This window comes from Salvelinus namaycush, chromosome 35 (genome assembly GCF_016432855.1).
Source record: "Salvelinus namaycush isolate Seneca chromosome 35, SaNama_1.0, whole genome shotgun sequence".
In the NCBI taxonomy this organism is placed as follows: Eukaryota; Metazoa; Chordata; class Actinopteri; order Salmoniformes; family Salmonidae; genus Salvelinus; species Salvelinus namaycush.
In genome coordinates this window covers 27,083,563-27,104,075 of record NC_052341.1, presented here as the reverse complement: position 1 = coordinate 27,104,075, position 20,513 = coordinate 27,083,563, and the positions used below count along the sequence as shown (strand labels likewise).

Genomic DNA, 20,513 nt, shown 5'->3' with positions numbered 1-20,513 from the left:
AGAGAGAGAAAGAAAGAGAAAGAAAGAGCGAGAGAGAGAGAGAGAAAGAGAGTCTAAGTATGTGTAGGCTACAGTATGTAGGGCCCTATGAAATCTGTTTCCGTTTAGTTTTTTCACAAATTTTGTTGTCTCCGTTTTGTTTTTCCAGGCTTCCTTTTCCCCCATTTTTTTCAGGTTTTCACGCTCAAAATCAAACTTTTTAATAGAAACAACAACAACATTGGATGTTCTAAGTCCACAACAACGCTTAAACCACATCAGGAGGTCTGGGAAAAATGTAGGAAATTTGAATTTTGGGGTGTAGTTACTCTTTAATGCAATTGTGCACCAGCAAGAGACCATTGTTTGGTTGGAGATGTTTCTGTAGCGCTCATGTGACTGTAGAGTTTGCAAAACAAAATGGCCACTGGATAGATGCACGTAATCATGATACTGGCCCACTCTGCTAGGTAGGCATAGGCTACTTTGTAGTGAACATTTCATTTAGATGGTTTTTGAGAAAGCCTTTCCATCTCTACCCGAGAAGAAGGTTAACATTAACATCCTCTCTAATGGCTACACAAAGTGTAGACATGCGCACGCCTCGCACACACAGACAGGGGCATTCCTGTGCCATTTCAGAAAGTTGCAGGAAGTGAATCCCTGTCATATGATTAACTTGAGAAAATTTAAGACATTTCTAATAAAGTTCAATACATTTAGTTGATATCCTAAATTAAAAATATATAGATATTTTACCCCTTTTTCTTCCCAATTTCATGATCTCCAACTGCAATCCAATTACGATCTTGTCTCATCGCTGCAACTCCCCAACGGGCTCGGGAGAGGTGAAGGTCAAGTCACGCTTCCTCATATACATGACCCATCAAACCGCGTCACCCGCCAGTTTAACCCGGAAGCCAGCTGCACCAATGGGTCAGAGCAAACACCATTCAACTGACGACCGGTACGCCACAAGGAGTCACTAGAGCCAAGTAAAGCCCCCCCGGCCAAACCCTCCCCTAACCCGGATGACGCTGGGCCAATTGTGTGCCACCCTATGGGACTCCAGGTCTCGGCCAGTTGTGATACAGCCTGGGAACGAAACCGGGCCTGTAGTGACGCCTCATGGATTAAGCATGCGCCACTCGGGAGGCGGTCAATTCCACTCCGTTCGTGTTCTCCGCAACGCAGATTTTATAGGGCCCGATGTAGCGATACTGTTGTTGGCCTGTCTATGCTCTTACAGACTACAACATCCTGTGTATGCAACAAAGTTCCTTGGTTTGCAGAGTCTTCTAGAGATTACGCAGCACAGTATGGTACCTTGTGAGCAGAGCAATATGGAGCAGATTTTAGACTTCATACTAACAAGATATTCATCAGTCAGACTTTGCAGATGGACTCCCTTTGCTATGCAGTATGTTCTGTCTCTTTGCCTCTCAACCACCTAGAATGACACATACTCCATGGTACTCTAAAGGAATAATCCGTCCCAAATCAACGTCTCTTGACAGTATAGCTACCTCAAAAGAGGTCTAAAGTAGAACTGAGTCCCCCATTTGGATCTCAATCCCCGAAGAACCGGAAAGATTGGCAGCAGCTAATTGTATAAAATAACACGGTGCCAGTCTTTCCAAATCATGTGGGATTAAGATGAAATGCATAACGCATATAATAGGATCTACACAACAGATGGCGTGGACCACAGACTCAGCTTGGGGTAGTAAAATGTCTGACAAACTTTAATTCGGAGGGCAAAGTATTACTTCACCTGCCATATGGACTTGCAGTATTGAGTTTGTCTATGTGGTCTCTTGGCTAGTTGTGTAAATACTGTACATCTTGCCCACTACACCCCACCCATGCCAACCTATTGGAAGACAAAAACAAAGCAGGGAACAATGCTTCTTCTTATTGAGCAGGCACCTGTTCTAGCTGTACATATAGAGTTGGCTAATCAATTTACATTCATGAGTATTGATTATTAAAAGGTAAACTTCACTATGTTTCGAATTCATCATCTCCAGCACCACCCAAACATCAACATATGTGAAAATGGTGTGTTTCTATGTTTTGTAGTAAAAAAGATAAGGAAGATAAATGTTTCCAATGACATCTTTGGTGTGCATGGTGTGAATTTGACCAATTGTGAGTAGGCATTGCCTACTAATGGTCAACTAATTGGTTGATGATGTCAGTGGAAACACTATTCTTTTGCTATCTTTTTTACTACAAAACAGAAACACACCATTTTCACATATGTTGATGTTGGGGTGGTGCTGGAGATTATGAAGTCTAAAAATGTTGAGACCTTCTTAGATACATTGCAATGGATTGTCCAGGGCTCTCAGTACAGAGCAATTTGTTTCTAAACCCAAGAGCGAGCGTAGAAGTGAATTAAGCTATAGCCATGTTGGGGCATACATCAGTACATATTGGATAAATACAGATAGTTTTTTTATTGCCATGGATTTTAAAAGGCCCAATGCAGCCCGTTTTCATCTCAATATAAAATAATTTGAGTAATAATGAAGTACCTACCTGTGATTGTTTTCAATTAAAATGGTCAAAAAGAAACAAATAGCTTCTTAGCAAGAACAATTTCTCAAGCAAGAATTTTTTATAGGACTGTCTGGGAGTGACCTAAGGAAAACTGAAAACTAGCTTTTATTACATATTTGTTTTACCCTTATTTACCAGGTAAGTTGACTGAGAACACATTCTTACTTACAGCAACGAACTGGGGAATAGTTACAGGGGAGAGGAATGAGGCAATTGGAAAATAAGGATGATTACTGTAGGTGGCGATGAATTTAGCCGGGGTTAGCACCAATGTTCCCACAAAAAAATATTTGGCACTCAGCATATTTCAGGTCTGCTGAGCGCAAACTTGAACATTGTTGTCATGCCCTGACCTTAGAGAGCCTTTATATGTCTCTATTTGGTTTGGTCAAGGTGTGATTTGCGGTGGGCATTCATGTTTTGTTTTTCTATGATTTTGTATTTCTATGTTTTGGCCGGGTATGGGGACAGCTGTCTATCGTTGTCTCTGATTGGGAACCATACTTAGGTAGCCCTTTTCCCTCCTTTCAGCGTGGGAAGTTGTCTTTGTTTATTGGCACTATAGCCTTAAGCTTCACGGTCGTTTTTGTCGGCGTCATCACCTAATAAAAGAAATGCATACCATAACATTTAACATTGAAATAGCTGTTCTATCACTCAGTCTACAGTAGCAGCCAATTTGTGGTGATCATTCCAAGAGACTTTTGAGAAAAAAAACATGCAGGAATTGAAAATAACCTGTTTATCCAGTTGTCCTTCAGACAAGGAGATGCCCGAAAATGTTGTTTGATGCAAGAAACCACTTTACAAAATAAATTATTATTCCCACACCATTATTACAGAGAATCAGACAAACTATGCTACCCTCTGCCTATTGGCAAGCTCTTTACCTGACTCGCAATAGATTGCTAGAAATGCACACATTTGTGCTGTTGTAGGAAGCAACCACTCCCCCATTGTTGACTAGAAATTAGCTATAACTGGGCTAATAACTCGCAAAGAATATGAACACATGTGCACAGGCGGCTATACGCAGCTCTCGCTCTGATCTCAAAACAAGTGCATCTACTTGCAACTGCTCATGGTGTAAACAATGTCCAATTCAAAGTGAATGGCACATATCCAAATATGGCAATGGCTATTTGCATATAGGTCTACTGCAGCTCTGATTGGTTATGGTGCACCGGTCTGAGTTGTGCCTGTCAATGCAATAGAATCCTACTCCATTGCGCTATTCCTACAAGAAAATCTCTTGCAGTTAGATTTGTTTCTGTATGTTAAATTGAAAGTGGCTAAAATTGTGTTGATTCAATCACAATTTCCACAGAGCAAAATGTTGATAGTGTTAACTAAAGGAGAATACTCTTAAAGTTATTTATTTGATATTTCTTCTGCATGGCAGACCAAGGGGCAGCTTAGACAGAACATTGGTTAACACCATTATGATAAGTGCCATAGGATCTTCACTGGCCACAGAGAATCGGAACACCTCATTAACGTCCCATCCAAAAGACAGCACCCTACACAGGGCAATGTCCCCAATTACTGCCCTAGGGCATTGTGAGGAAAAAGTGCCTCCTACTGGCCGTCCAAAACCCCTTCTAGCAGCATCTGGTCTCCCATCCAGGACCAACACTGCTTAGCTTCAGAGGCAAGGCAACAATTGGATGCAGGTTAGTATGCTTCTGGCAGAGAGTTTTGGAACTCTTTCGTATTGGCCTATTAACTAATTTACCACCTGGTGATGTCACCAGGCAGGCCAAAATTCCATCCCACCAAAATAGGCTGAAAGTTCAGGCTTTCTTTTCAAACAGCTCTTACACTAAAAAGGCATTATCATCATTCTCTAAATGTCACAGTATTATTCCAACTTCATAGTGTGGAAGTATATATAAAACACAGGAAAATCTAGTTTTTCACTGCTCTGGGTATTTCAATATTTTATGATGACATCGAAATGAAAGCACTGTATTGTAAATGTCACCTCAATGTAGCTTTGACATGTTATACCTGGATACAGAGCCTTCATAAAGTATTCACACCCCTTGACTTTTTCCACATTTTGTTATGTTACAGCCTGAATTTTAAATGGATTCAATTTAGTTGTTGCAACACTGGCGTACTCACAATACTCCATAATGTCAAAGTGGAAGTATGTTTTTAAAAAGGTTGACTAATGAATAAAAAATGTAAATCTGAAACCCCTTTGTTATGGCAAGCCTAAATAAGTTCAGCAGTAAAAATGTGCTTAACAAGTCACATAATAAGTTGCATGGACTCACTCTGTGTGCAATAATAGTGTTTAACATGATTTATTTATGACTACCTCATCTCTGTACCCCACATATACAAGCAACAAAATGGAGTCATGGTCAGATTTGCCGAAGGCAGGGCGGGGGAGGGCTTTGTATGCATCACGGAAGTTTGAGTAGCAATGATCCAGAAAGCTACCAGCTCTTGTCGCGCATTCAATATGCTGAGAGAATTTAGGAAGTATGGTTCTTAGGTTAGCTTTGTTAAAGTCCCCAGCTACAATAAATGCAGCCTCAGGATGTATGGTTTCCAGTTTACAAAGAGTCCAGTGAAGTTCTTTCAGGGCCGACGAGGGATCTGCTTAGGGGGGATATACACGACTGTGACTATAATCAACGAGATATCCCGTTGAGTAGAATGAAGTTATTAATTACATTTTGGATGGTGTATGATTACACCCAGTCACTACAAAGATACAGGCGTCCTTCCTAACTCAGTTGCCGGATAGGAAGGAAACCGCTCAGGGATTTCACCATGAGGCCAATGTTGACATTAAAACAGTTACAGAGTTTAATCGCTGTGATAGGATAAAACTGAGGATGGATCAACATTGTAGTTCCTCCACAATACTAACCTAAATGACAGATTGAAAAGAAGGAAGCCTGTACACAATAAAAATATTCCAAAACCTGCATCCTGTTTGCAGTAAGGCACTAAAGTAACACAGCACAAAATGTGGCAAAGAAATGAACTTGTAATTGCTGCCAAAGGTGATTCTAACAGGGGTGTGAATACTTATTTAAATGAGATATTTCTGTGTTTAATTTTCAATACATTTGCTACGAATTCTAAAAACACGTTTTCACTTTGTCATTATTGGGTATTGTGTGTAGATGGGTGAGATTTAAAAAAAATACATTTAATTCATTTTGAATTCAGGCTATAACACAACAAAATGTGTAATAGGTCAAGGCGTATGAATACTTTCTGAAGGCACTGTATATTGACGACAACGACTAGAGTGGTTGATATCACAGATTAATTTGCTAGGATGCATAAGCCTTGAGATGTTTTAGTTTGTACACTGAACAAAAATATAAACACAACATGCAACAATTTCAAAGATTTTACTGAGTCAGAGTTCATATAAGGAAATCAGTCAATTGAAATAAATTCATTAGGCCCTAATCTATGGATTTCGCATGACTGCGAATACAGATATGAATCTATTGGTCACAGATAACTTTTAAAAAAGGTAGGGGCGTGGATGAAAAAAACAGTCTGCATCTGTTGTGACCACAATTTGCCTCATGCAGCGCGGCACATTTAATTTGCATAGAGTTGATTGTGGCCGGTGGAATGTTGTCCCACTCTTCTTCAATGGCTGTCACGCCCTGACCTTAGAGAGCCGTTTTATTCTCTATTTTGGTTAGGTCAGGGTGTGACTAGGGTGGGTAGTTTTTTTATTTCTATGTTGCCCTGGTATGGTTCCCAATCAGAAGCAGCTGTCTATCGTTGTCTCTGATTGGGGATCATATTTAGGCAGCCTTTTCCCCACTGTGGTTGTGGGATCTTGTTTATGTATTGTTGCTTGTGAGCACTGCATAGCTTCACGTTCGTTTTGTTCTGTATTGTTTTGGTGAGTTTCATAAACGTGTGGAACTCTACGCACGCTGCGCCTTGGTCCATTTATTCTAACAACGATTGTGACAATGGCTGTGCAAAGTTGCTGGATATTTGCGGGAACTGGAACACGATGTCGTACACGTCGATCCAGAGCATCCCAAACATGCTCAATGGGTGACATGTCTGTTGAGTATTCAGGCCATGGAAGAACTGGGACATTTTCAGCTTCCAGGAATTGTGTACCGAACCTTTGAGACATGGGGCCGTGCATTATTATGCTGAAACATAAGGTGATGGCGGCGGATAAATTGCACGACAATAGACCTCAGGACCTTGTCACTGTACCTCTGTGCATTCAAATTGCCATCGATAAAATGCAATTGTGTACGTTGTCCGTAGCTTATGCCTGCCCATACCATTACCCCACCGCCACCATGGGGCACTCTGTTAATAACGTTTCATCATCAAACCGCTCGCCCAAATGGTGCCATATACGCTGTCTGCCATCTGCCCTGTACAGTTGAGACCAGGATTCCTCTGTGAAGTGCACACTTCTCCAGCATGCCAGTGGGCATCGAAGGTAAGCACTTGCCCACTGAAGTCGTTTACGACGCCAAACTGCAGTCAGGTCAAGAACCTGGTGAGGACGACGAGCATGCAGATGAGCTTCCCCGAGACGTTTTCTGACAGTTTGTGCAGAAATTCTTTGATTGTGCAAACCCACAGTTTCAGTAGCTGACCGGGTGGCTAGTCTCAGACAATCTCGCAGTTGAAAGTCCTGGGCTGGCCGGGTTACACATGGTCTGTGGTTGTTAGGCTGGTTAGACGTACTGCCAAATTCTCTAAAACGAAGTTGGATGTGGCTTATGGTAGAGAAATGAACATGAAATTCTCTGGCAACAGCTCTGATGGACATTCCTGCAGTCAGCATGCCAACTGCACACTGCTTCAAAACTTGAGATATCTGTGGCATTGTGGTGTTTGACAAAACTGCATAGTTTAGAGTGGCCTTTTATTGTCCCCAGCACAAGGTGCACCTGTGTAATGATCATGCTGTTTAATCAGCTTCTTGATATGCCAAACCTGTCAGGTGGATGGACTATCTTGGCAAAGGAGAAATGCTCACTAACAGGGATGTAAATACATTTCTACACAATATTTTAGAGAAATAAGCTTTTGTGCATATGGAACCTTTCTGGGATCTTTTATTTCAGCTCATGAAACATGGGACCAACACTTTACATGTTGCGTTTATATTTTTGATCATTATATATATACAGTATGTCAAACTTCACGCACTCTGCATTGCATGGCTGCTGTGCCCTGGAAAATCAAAATTGGTCACACAAGCCCACATCTCCTCCACAGAGGGAGTAGATTAGTGACACACACACACATATTTTTGAAAAGGGGCTAGATGAAAACATGTAATTTATTTCCTTTCTAGATTATCTTTGATCTAACATGTGCTTTGGCATGAAAATATGTTTAAATGTTGTGGGCAACAGACTGTTTTAATTTAGCTGACCATATGATAACATATTTGTATCCTGTACAGTACCATGGGCCCATGGCTATGTAAAACATCTGCAACACTGTGCTTGTTCAAATAAAGGTTAGATGTGACATGTGCGAGACCCCCTTAGCTTCTTGAATCTCAACAATACTGTATGTGTCAAACAATGGCAACCTTGCTCCCACAAGTGAAATGCTTTTGACCTCTGTAATCAGCCTTGCCTCCATCCAGCACAGGCTCAGCATACTGTAGTATGTGTGATGCAGATACCTCTTTGCTTCTGATTATGGTTTGGTAAATGAATGGCAGAGTCAAGCCAATTCAATTAATATTTCAGAACAAACCAGAGAATCCCTAGCCTAGGTACCAGTCTGCTTGGCTGACATTCCACTCTTGTATGACGCCAAGCACAATACCATAGTCACGCAGTGACTGTGTGTGCGCTTTAGAATCTAAATCGTCTGAACCTTGTTGAACAAAAGACATTCAATCAATGACCCACTTTAGTGTCTTTGATAGTGTTTTGGATGGCCTTGTCATTTCAGGAAAATAGTTATTGAAGTCCTTCAGTCCAGAAGGCTACTTGTGGAGTGGTTGTATCAATGTAAAGCTCATTCGATATCAAATTCACAAAATATCAAAGCAACTATTAACAGGCTATAACTTGATCCCACAGTAAGAAGACTAGGATTCAGGCAAAAGTATCCTCAATGAGTTTCACAACACACTACACTTCATGAGATACCTGAAAATTCAAGTGGACCTTTAAACGAGCAAAGTCACTGAGAAAAAAAAGAGAGGGAGAAAATAGGTATCTTTAGGTGTCAATATGGGCTGACAACCTCTCACTGGGCTTCTCTATGCACATTGCTCTCCTTGTTCACCTACTGCGATCAAAATAATATATTAGCCGAGGGATGCATCAAATAAAATGCATTGCATGAAATGACATATCCCTATATAGCCTACTGATTATTACATTTCAACAGGCTGCATCGCCACCGATGTCGCTAAAAAAAGGAGGAGAAACGAACTTACCTTCCTCCAGCGCTTTCAAAATAGAATATAAGTTTCCTCCGTAAACCAAGCAACGCCTGTGACGGACTCGGGCAAAATTAGGCAAAGCATGAATGGATTGATATTCCTACACTTCTGACGCTCCGACAATTTCTTAAGATGCTGTGCCGGGAGAGGGTATCGACGCCCGTCCTCCGCACTGGGCGAATCTCGCTTCCTCCAGACCACTTGCAAAGTTTTCCCTCTGCGTCTACCAGCGAGCAGTGGTCGCCTTCTCTGCTTTAAAACCGAAGGTTTCAGTCCTCATGGAGACAGAAAAGAGGTGAATGATACTTGATGTTGTTCTCTATTCCTGACAGTTGACCGAAAGACGGAGCTAGTACTAAATGCGTCGGTAAGGAAGAGAGAGAGAGACCCAAAGGATATCTTGCCACTAAATAATTTCCTTGAACTCCAGCGCCACCCTCAGAGGTAAGAATTTTAACAAGTCAAGTGGAGTAAAAATTAAAACAACCAATAAACACATACAGTAGGTGGGGTGATAATGTGAAATATTAATTAGTGTGTTATTCAAAATCTCTGATAATAAATCTAACTATCACAATCTGGGATAGAATGCTAACTAAACCTTCAGCATACCAAAATATTATTGTCTAAAACCAGGGGTGTAAAGTACTTAAGTACAAATACTTTCAAGTACTATACTTAAGTCATTTTTGGGGGTATCTGTGCTTTACTATTTATATTTTTGACTACTTTTACTTCACTACATTCCTTTTACCCTATGCATTTTCCTTGAGACCCAAAAGTACTCATTACATTTTGAATGCTTCGCAGGACAGGAAAATAGTCAAATTCAAGTTCTTATCAAGAGAACATCCCTGGTCATCCCTACTGCCTCTGATCTGGCGGACTCACTAAACACACATGCTTTGTTTGTAAATTATGTCTGAATGTTGGAGTGTGCCCGTGGCTTTCCATAAATAAAATAAAAAAACAACAATCTGGTTTGTTTAATATAAGGAATTTTAAACTATTTTTACTTTTACTTTTGATACTTAAGTATATTTTAAACCAAAAACGTTTAGACTTTTACTCAAGTAGAATTTTACTGGGTGACTTTTACTTTTACTTGAGTCATTTTCTATTAAGTTATTTTTACTTTTTTCACCACTGTCTAAAACGGAGTAAATTAGCCTAGAAAGTATTTGTGAACAAATGTCATGGTACGCAAAACGGTATTTGTTTTCTAGTCAATGACAACCTTCTGCTCCATGAATTAGATGTCAAGGGTGCATGAGGTAAACCGCTATCTGAAACCTTCCATCTGTCAGGCATTAGCGGGTGGCATGTCTAATGACATGATCCAAGGCTGAGGAGGAGGGGTCGTAGGATGCCGAGACAGTAAATTGGCCCAGACGGGGAGGATAAACATCTTAGTTTTACAGTTTACAATCTACACCTCAAGCGATTTGATCTAAGAGTATTATGTTTTGATGATGACAATGATCATGATGATTATGATGATGAAGAATCTTAGTGAGTGGACCTTATGTCCTAGTAACATCTTTATCCCACAAGTTCAACAAACCCTGAAATCAGTTTCACGAGAAAGTATTTACTTTGAACGTTGCAGTGCCATGGACAACAGCCAGCTGATAAATGGTTAGTCCTTGGAGACAAGGGACATGTAAGGTTAACCATAGAGAACCATCAGTTTGTCAAGGCATTCCTTTGCTTTTTTGGTGAAAATGCCTTAGTATAATGCACAAATGCTGGGTAATAAGCTAATGATAGTGCACAGCTTCTCCTCAAACTAATAATCACGAAAAACAATAGGCACGACCCTGTAAAGATGTCAAGGGTGCCGAAGGTATGACCATTCCAAAAAAACAACACATTGTCACAAATGTTACAGTGCGTCATGTTGGAGCCAAGCTCAAGAAAAGTGAAAATGAAACCTGAAATCCTATTGGGAAAGAGTTTGTTATAATTCTCCTTGTAAGGCGGTGGCAGTCTCCCACAACAGATGGCAGAAAACAGCCTCTAGCATTATCCCGTCTATAGCTCCACATCAAATTGGATGACGAGAGTGCCCAACGTTTCCAGTCCACAACTGTATGTCAAGAGCTGAACTAATGTGATTGTCCTTTATGCAACAAGTAAATATCCCCAAGCTTGCTCTTTCCAGTTGAATATGAGTAACAATAAGAAAAGATATAGATAGGGACGCTATATAGACGCCTGATGACGCAAGGTGTCCCACCCTCGGTCATAAGTAATGAGTGATTAATAGTGCTTATACAACTACTAAGATGTCACCAGCTGATCAATGAGCTGCATGCCAATCGATGGCTGAGGGGGTCTATGGTTTTACAGAGGAGGGGTAAGAATGATGTACTGTATGATGAAGGGGTTTGAAGCCCCTTATACACTACCAGTCAAAAGTTTGGACACACCTACTCATTCAAGGGTTTTTCTTTATTTTTACTATTTTCTACATCGTAAGATAATAGTGAAGACATAAAAACTACGAAATAACACATGGAATCATGTAGTAACCCAAAAAGTGTTTAACAAATCAAAATACATTTTAGATTCTTCAAAGTAGCCACCCTTTGCCTTGACTAGAGAGACTAAAAAGCTTGTGACAGTGATGCACGACCGAGGTTTATTTGAAACATCGCCATCTCCTGGCAGCATTTACCGGCCAGATTCAGAATCTTGAAAACCCCATTAGAAAAAAAAGCTAGTAAAGACTATTCGATTGTATTTTTTGTACAATGTATTTTTTATTTATTTTTAGTTGCTTTTTGAGTCAAAGATAATAGTTTCAGTATAGTTTTAGTTTTTCAAAAGGGTTTCTTAATTATTTTATTTCAGTTTATTTTATTTCATTTTATTCAGGCATCGTTTTAGTTTACTATAATAACCTTGGTGCTCATACACCCACTACACCTCTCGCTAAAATTGTGCTGGTTTTGTATTCAACAGGAAGAGTCTACTTGGCAGTTCATAAAAATATTTTTGGGGGACAGGTGGCAATACACAAGAATGTGCCAAAAGCTCTAGCGTTTGTTCCCACACCCTTCTCCTTGCTATCATGAGCCTACAAATGACTAAACAAAATGCATATGTGAAAAGAGTAACATTTCTTCTTCATTATGGTTAGATTCAAGACCACACTTTTAGTATGACCGCTGCCAACAATTGTTTGTTAAGCTTGTTGTTTTCTGAAACTGAGATGAATGCAAATTGCTTAGTATGTCCCCTATGTTGGAAGGCTATTTTGTCCGTTCTCTGTTGACTGATTGACCTCAAGAGAGACATGGTCTTTCTAAAAATGGTTTCAGCCATGCACAGTCTGGCATTTAAAATGCACTAAGATTTGATTTCCCATGACCCCAGTCTCAACCTATTGTAGAAGACATTTATTATCTCCATCACTACTCAACTATACAGGAGTCTCATTTTAGAAATTCCATACCCACAGTCACCTTTTAAAGTTCACACAAACCCGCATTGCTTTTCTATTGCATTACCATTCCATTGCATTGCAAGTTCCGCACTAGCCTTCAAGAACAGTAGGCCTCCGACTTAAAAGGGCAAGTCATGCCATAATTATTTTTCATCAGTGACATTGTAAATCCGACTGCAATGATGTTCTAAACAGGACGATTAACAATTCACACAAATTCAAGGGCTTTTGAAACCAACTCAGCTATAGAATACACATTTATCTTGATCTATATATCGAAGCAGAGCATGAAATATCTCATGTAAAGGATCCACTCACTGAGGAGTTGAATATAATCAGGTAATGTACACTCAGTGGCCAGTTTATTAAGCACACCACCCCGTTCACGGAAATGGTTCACACCTACAGACAGTAATTCACGTGGCTGTGGTTTGCTATATAAAGTAGGCAGACAGGCATCGAGGAATTAAGTTACTGTTCAATTGAACGTTAGAATGGGCGAAACGAGTGACCTAAGCGACTTTGAATGGTATGGTTGTGGTATGATTGTCGGTGCCAGGCGCGCCGGTTCCAGGATCTCAGAAACGGTCGGCCTCCTAGGCTTTTCACGCACGGCAGTGTCTAGGGTCTACAGAGAATGGTGCATCAAATATACAGTTAGCGGCAGTGGGCGAAAACAGCTTGTTGATGGAGAATGTCAAGAATCATGCAAGCTAACAGGGGGGCCACAAAAACAGGCAAATAACGGAATAGTACAACAGTGGTGTGCAGAACGACATCTTGGAACGCACAACTCGTCGGTCCTTGTCACGGATGGGCTATTGCTGCAGACGACCACACCGGGTTCCACTCCTATCAACTAAAAACAAGAACAAGCAGCTCCAGTGAGCGCGCGATCACCAACACTGGACAATTGAGAACTAGAAAACATTGCCTGGTCTGGCGAATCCCGGTTCCTTTTGTGTCATGCTGATGGCAGGGTCAGGATTTGTAGTAAGCAGCATGAGTCCATGGCCTGGTGTCAACGGTACAGGCTGGTGGCGGTGGTGTAATGGTGTGGGGAATGTTTTCCTGGCACACGTTAGGTCCTTTGATATAATTTAGAAACTTTTGAATGCCACACCCTGTAGAATCCATGACTAAAGAATTCAGGCTGTTCTGGAGGCAATGGGGGGTACCCAATAGACTGGTCACTGAGTGTATGTATAACCACCAAGGACACTATACCATCTGAGGAGAGCTTCCATCAGTACTACTGACCCAGAGGATTATTTTTATTATCCACAGCCACCTCGCAGAGGGGCCTTGTCTCCCAACAATTTGGAGAGTCTGAAATGTAATTGGTCAAATTCCAGTTACAACAGACTAATCAGCTGAAGCAATAGTCTGTTTCCAAAACATTGTACTTTTACACCCTTTCTGTTTCAGCCACCGAACTCAAGTTATATCTTCAACAGTAATTTCCTTCTCATTTCTTCTAAAGGACAGACAGACATTGGACATACAGCATACGCATGCTTGTGTTCTCTCAGCTGTCAGGGACTAAATAAGCTAGACTCTTCTACATCTAAATAGTTGAGTCTTTTTGGTCCCAATTCATCCTTCTCATTTTTTTTAGTGTTGGATTTACACTGTCATTATGCCAGTCTGTCCTCTATGTGACAGCCCCTTAACCCTCAATGACAGGAGGGGAAACCTGTCACTATACCATCTGATTGTTTTATATATATATATTTTAAATATATATATATTTTTTACCATAGGGCAGAGAAACATTTGCAGTTTTATAGCTAATCTCATGCTATTTTACACATTTTGCCATGCTCCTGTACATTTATTAAATATTTTAAATTTATAGTTGTTTTTGTTTAAATCTTTTTCATTTATTTTTCGTTTTGAATAGCTAAATTAGTATAGATTAAGTCTGGGATACGTCTATTTGTATTATGCCCATGAATTTAATGGCAAATCAGGTCTTTCAACATTACTAGCCAACAATACTTGCAAGCTAGCTATCTAGTTAGCTAGAGTGTCTTGATTTGAATGCGTCACCCTATTGTTATGTTGTTTCTATGGTCTCCAGAACCATGAGGAGCACTGCAATGGATGACAAACTGGCAGAGATTCATTCATCGCTCAATCTGAGAATGGAGTGATTGGATGACGAGCTGTCATCATTGAGTGAGTCACCCAAAGCTTGTGAGCCCCCCGGCTGGCGGGGACTGCAGGGTTGTATGCTTCACCAGTGACACACACACACCATGTCAGAAACATAGCACAGTGGGAAAAGTGACTACTTGAAAAGTGACTACGTGAAAAGTGACTACTTTGCGCCCAAATTTACCTGCCTGAGCCCCTTTAAAGACTCAAGGATTGTACTGTTAGTTCAATAGGCACACATTTCCTAAAATATCAACCCGAAATACCAGACATCAAATTCGAAAGACATTGATTCAAAGTCTAAGATTTAAGATATTATGGGTTGTCACTTCTCTTCTGCCCTGTATTCAGTCCATATCAATGATTTAGTCTTTTCTTTTTTAAAGTGGGTTTCTCTAAAGGCCCCTATCCATATTGTAGTTACAGAAAGTAAAAAGAGTATGAAAAAATCATGCTGTTTACTTACAGTTACAGTCAGTTGGAGATGGACAGCCAGCATAATTTCTCTGTGCCCTGAGGTAACCAGCTGTCTGATGAGAGGCTGTCTGAGGGAGAGGCTGTGCCTGTGGCCACCTGCAGCAGTGCTGAAAGCCAATCCTGGAGGATGGAATTACAGCTAAAATAGGTTTAATTTCTTGTCGGCCACAAAGGACTGTTGGATGTCTTGGCAACCGAACAGACACTCACCTAGTGATGAATGCAGTTGAGATTCCATTAAAATTACATGGTGCAAGTGATCAATGTCGATTGAGATTCTGCGCAGATTATTACAGCAATTGTGAATATCTCCACAGACCTGTGACAACCTACGCACGCTATCTTGAACATACACGCTTTATATGATAACATAAGACGAAATGTATAGTTACAGTAACCTCGAAATGTGGCCATAGATGTGTTACTCATTTTAAGGTTGAATGTTATATTAGTTTGTAAGATAGTCTCAACATTAGTCTATTTACTGCATTACAAAAGTAATATTGAATTTTGTTTAGATGACAATGCAACCAAATATCAACATTTAAAGGAGACGTATCTACTGCTTGGATAGGTCCATCTGAGCCACTACTGGCTGAATTAATCTCATTCTTTAACTTTTATTTTTGGTTGAGTTGGAGACGTGAATCCAACATAGTTTCTTAACTTTTCGACAAGTTAATAGGCTATTTATTGTATTTCAAAGGTGATGTCACTGCAACCAAATACACAAATTTGAAGAAGATGTATCTTCTGCTTGGATAGTTCCATCTGTGTCACTGACTAAGTCTGGCTATAAATTCAGTGTGTCTACAAATTAATAATTGACATGTTGGATTCACATCTCCATCTCAACCAAAAATCATACTCTGAAATACAATGTTAAACCTACCCTTTGGAATGACTTCGATAGCAACAGTGAATCTATTTCATTTTTAAATGGCAATCTCTTAACAATCATTCTCACGATAGCACATTGGTAATAGTCAGTGTCAAATATCATAGCTGGGCTTGATTAAAACCCTGGATGGGAGACCAAAGAGTAGCTGTGGATAGATCAGTTAGGAGGTGCTGCCCAGCCTATAGTTTTTTTCTGATAGTGGATATAACGTTGAAGATCTGCTCTTTCTGTGACAGACTGACCAGGTAAATCCAGGTGAAAGCTATGATCCCTTATTGATGTCAACTGATAAATCCACTTCAGTCAGTGTAGATGAAGGGGCGGTAGACAGGTTAAAGAAGGATTTTTAAGCCTTGAGACAATTGAGACATGGATTGTGTATGTGTGACATTCGGAGGGTGAATGGACATGACAAAATATTTAAGTGCCTTTGAAAAGGGTACGGTAGTACAGTAGGTCAAATCAAATTTTATTTGTCACGTACACGTTTTTATTGCAGGTGTAGCGAAATGCCAGGCGCAATGGTTTGAGTATGTCAAGAACTGCACAGCTGCTGGCTTTTTCACACTCAACAGTTTTCCGTGTGTATTACAAATGGTCCACCAACCAAAGGACATCCAGCCAACGGCAGGCCCAGTAGTCGAAAACGGGTCGTTGATGAAAGAGGACAGAGGAGGCTGACACGAATTGTGCAGATCAACAGACGGGTTACATTTAGTCAACTGACAGTCCAGTTCAACATTGGTCCCCAAAGACTCATGAAAGAATATACAACTGGTCATACTTTGACACGAAAGGTTTATGGCAGCCGACAACCTTACAGAGTTCCACTTCTTTCAGCAAAAAAACAAGAAACTGTGGTTGCAGTGGGCTAATGAATGAAAACACTGGACACTAGGGAATTGGTAAAACATTGCCTGGTCTGATCAATCCCAGTGCCTGCTGTTTCACACTGATGGGAGGACTAGGATATTTAGAAAACCACAAGTACATGCATCCATCATGCTGTGTGTCAACATTGCAGGTTGGTGCTGGTGATGTGAGTTGTGTTTTCATGGCACACATTGGGCCCCTTGATAAAAGTGGAGCAATTGTTGAATGCCACAGGATATCTGAACATCATTGCCAATCAGGTGCATGCATCTCTTCATGTCAGCAGTGTATCCATCTGGGAATGGATTTTTTTCAGCAGGACAATACCCCATGCCACAAGGCTAGGATTGTCCATTAATGGTTCCAGGACATGACAGTGAATTCAGCTCAGGGAGTGGTCGAAATTTATACAAATTTTACCTGGAAAAAAATGGGTGATTTTTCCATTTCAGTCAGCTGGATGGTTTAGTATTTTTTATTTAGTCCAGGGGAGGGTCATGTCATTTGTAATTGATTAACAAACCACACTCAATGGTAAATCTAAGCGCTGACGGTAGTGCTATAGGTTCGGGGGTGTGCAGAAATATTTTAGCTATTTTCACAACCAAACATGATTGGCACAGTGCTGGTGGTGGCGCGAAAGGGCTGGGTTTTGCTGAATAAACCAGTTGTGGGTGTGTTCAAGCTTGGCCCCTCACTGGCCAATCAGAATGTGCTCCATGAGGTTGCTTCAAGTTGTGTATTCCAATGTTAGTCCGTTATAGTTTGTTAAATAGCTTACAGAAACGGAATAACAAAATGTAGACCCATTCCATCTTTGCTAAATATGTTAACTTGAATCTGTTTGCAGTCATTGTTCTAAGACATTGTATGGCTTCAAAGCGGAAATATATACAGTGCCTTCAGAAATTATTCAGACCCCTTGACTTTTTCTACATTTTGTTACGTTACAGCCTTATTCTAAAAAGGATTAAGTAAAAATCCTCAGCAATCTACACACAATACCCCATAATGACAAAGTTAATTTAAAATGTTAAAAAATGGAACATTTATAAAAAAAATACAAAAACAGAAATACCTTATTTACATAAGTATTCAAACCCTTTGCTATGAGACTTGAAATTGAGCTCAGGTGCATCCTGTTTCCATTGGTCATCCATGAGATGTTTCTACAACTTGATTAGACTCCAGCTGTGGTAAATTCAATTGATTGGACATGATATGGAAAGGCACACACCTGTCTAAGGTCCCACAGTTGACAGTGCATGTCAGAGCAAAAACCATGCAATGAGGTCGAAGGAATTGTCCGTAGAGCTCCGACCCAGGATCGTGTCGAGGCACAGATCTGGGGAAGGGTACCGAAACATTTATGCAGCATTGAAGGTCCCCAAGAACACAGTGGCCTCCATCATTCTTAAATGGAAGACGTTTGGAACCACCAAGACTCTTCTAGAGCTGGCCGCCCAGCCAAACTGAGCAATCGGGAATAAGGGCCTTGGTTAGGGAGGTGGCCAAGAACCCAATGGTCACTCTGACGGAGCTCCAGAGTTCCTCTGTGGAGATGGGAGAACCTTCCACAAGGACAACCATTTCTGCAGCGCTCCACCAATCAGGCCTCTATGGTAGAGTGGCAAGACTGAAGCCACTCTTCAGTAAAAGGCACATGACAGCCCACTTGGACTTTGCCAAAAGGCACCTAAAAGACTCTCAGGTCTGATGAAACCAAGATTAAACTCTTTGGCCTGAAGGCCAAGCGTCACGTCTGGAGGAAACCTAACACCATCCCTACGGTGAAGCATGGTGGTGGGAGCATCATGCTGTGGGGAAGTGTTTTCAGCGGCAGGGACTGGGAGACTGAACGGAGTACAGAGAGATCCTTGATGAAAACCATGCTCCAGAGAGCTCAGGACCTCAGAATGGGACGAAGGTTCACCTTCCAACAAGAAAATGACCCTAAGCAAACAGCCAAGACAATGCAGGAGTGGCTTTTTGACAAGTCTCAATGTCCTTGAGTGGCCCAGCCAGATCCCGGACTTGAACCCGATGGAACATCTCTGGAGAGACCTCAAAATGTATGTGCAGCGACACTCCCCATCCAACCTGACAGAGCTTGAGAGGATCGGCAGAGAAGAATGGGAGAAACTCCCCAAATACAGGTGTGCCAAGCTGGTAGCGTCACACCCAAGAAGACTCAAGGCTGTAATCGCTGCCAAAGGTGCTTCAACAAAGTACTGAGTGAAGGGTCTGAATTCTTATGTAAATGTGATATTTCGGTTTTTATTTTTAATCAATTTGCAAACATTTCTAAAACCAGAGAGGTAGGTGACCAACTTTTCCAACTCCAGCAGGGTGCCCCATTCTGCTGCAGAGTATGGCAGCCTCCAGCGGATGGAATGAGCAGGCGATCCGCACTCTATTCCTTAGTGGACTGCGCGAGGATCCCAGAGCGGCGTCGCTGGAGACAGCTGGGACTCTGTCCCTCTTGCGGCCAGGAGGGGCACCAGCTTCAGTGGTGTCCAGTGTGTCCCAACCTGGGTCCACTGGAGCAGAAGCCAGCCCAGTGCCCTTCTGTCTCCCAGAGTATTCCGTTATCATCGTTTTCCGCCAAACCCTTTCTGGTTCCTATTTCACTGGCTGGCTGTCCCTCAAATGTTGTCTCTACAGCTTTAGTGGACTCCGGTGCCACTGGGAACTTAATCGACCAGGCCCTCACCTCCTCCCTGAACTTAACTTCATACCCACTCTCCTCTACTTTTCCTGTTCAAGCCCTGGAAACGCGACCTATCAAACTGTCCTCCCGAATCGTTGGTGTGTTGGGATGTAGATGTGGACATCCACCAGGCTCTGGAGAGGGAACCCGCTCCTGCTACCTGCCCTCCAGAGTGCATCTACATCCCCACGGGATGAGAGATCAGCTGTGACCTGGGTACATACATCCCTCGCCGCTGGACACTCCAGTATCACCTGCACCATCCAATCCCTCTCCGATAAATACTGGTGGCCCACCTTGGCGTAGGACGTCGCCCACTATGTCAACTTATGTATCCAATCCAAATCTCCCAGGCACGCTCCAGCAGGGACTCTACTTCCCCTTCCCGTGCCTCAGCGGCCTTGGTCACATCTGTCCATAGACTTTGTTAATGATCTCCCCCTTTCTGATGGGTTTTACCACTATTATGGTTGTTGTTGATAGACTCTCCAAATCCTTCCGTTTTATCCCTCTCTCTGGTCTACCTACCGCTCTCCAGGTTGCAGAGGCACTATTCCAGCAGGTCTTCCGGCCCTATGGCCTTCCGGGGGACATCGTTTCCGACTATGGGCTCCAATTCACATCGCGGGTCTGGAAAGCCTTTATGGAGAAGCTGTGGGCCATGGTCAGCCTCACATCCGGGTACCAACCTCAGTCCAAAGGGCAGGTGGAGAGAACCAACCAGGAGCTGGGGAGGTTCGTAAGGAGTCACTGCCAGGACCGACAGGGGAGTGGGTCTGGTTCCTTCCCTGGGCAGAATACACTCAGAACTCACTTCGTCACCACTCCACCGGGCTGACTCCCTTTCAGTGCGTCCTGGGATATCAGCCAGCCCTGGCTCCATGGACTCCGAGCCAGACCGAGGCCCCTGCAGTGGATGAGTGGTTCCGACGGGCAGAAGAGATGTGGAACGCCACCC

The 20,513-nt window shown here is 41.9% G+C and overlaps 1 protein-coding gene across 1 annotated transcript in view; it reads right to left on the bottom strand.

Moving 5' to 3' along the window:
- The window catches only part of LOC120029668 (protocadherin-15-like), a 224,724-nt gene extending 205,284 nt beyond the window's left edge, over positions 1 to 19,440 (bottom strand). Inside the window, exon 1 of the mRNA XM_038974947.1 lies at positions 19,275 to 19,440. Within this exon, the coding sequence (XP_038830875.1) occupies positions 19,275 to 19,440 (166 nt within the window). The remainder of the gene's footprint in view (positions 1 to 19,274) is intronic.
- Between the last annotated feature and the right edge of the window lie 1,073 nt (positions 19,441 to 20,513).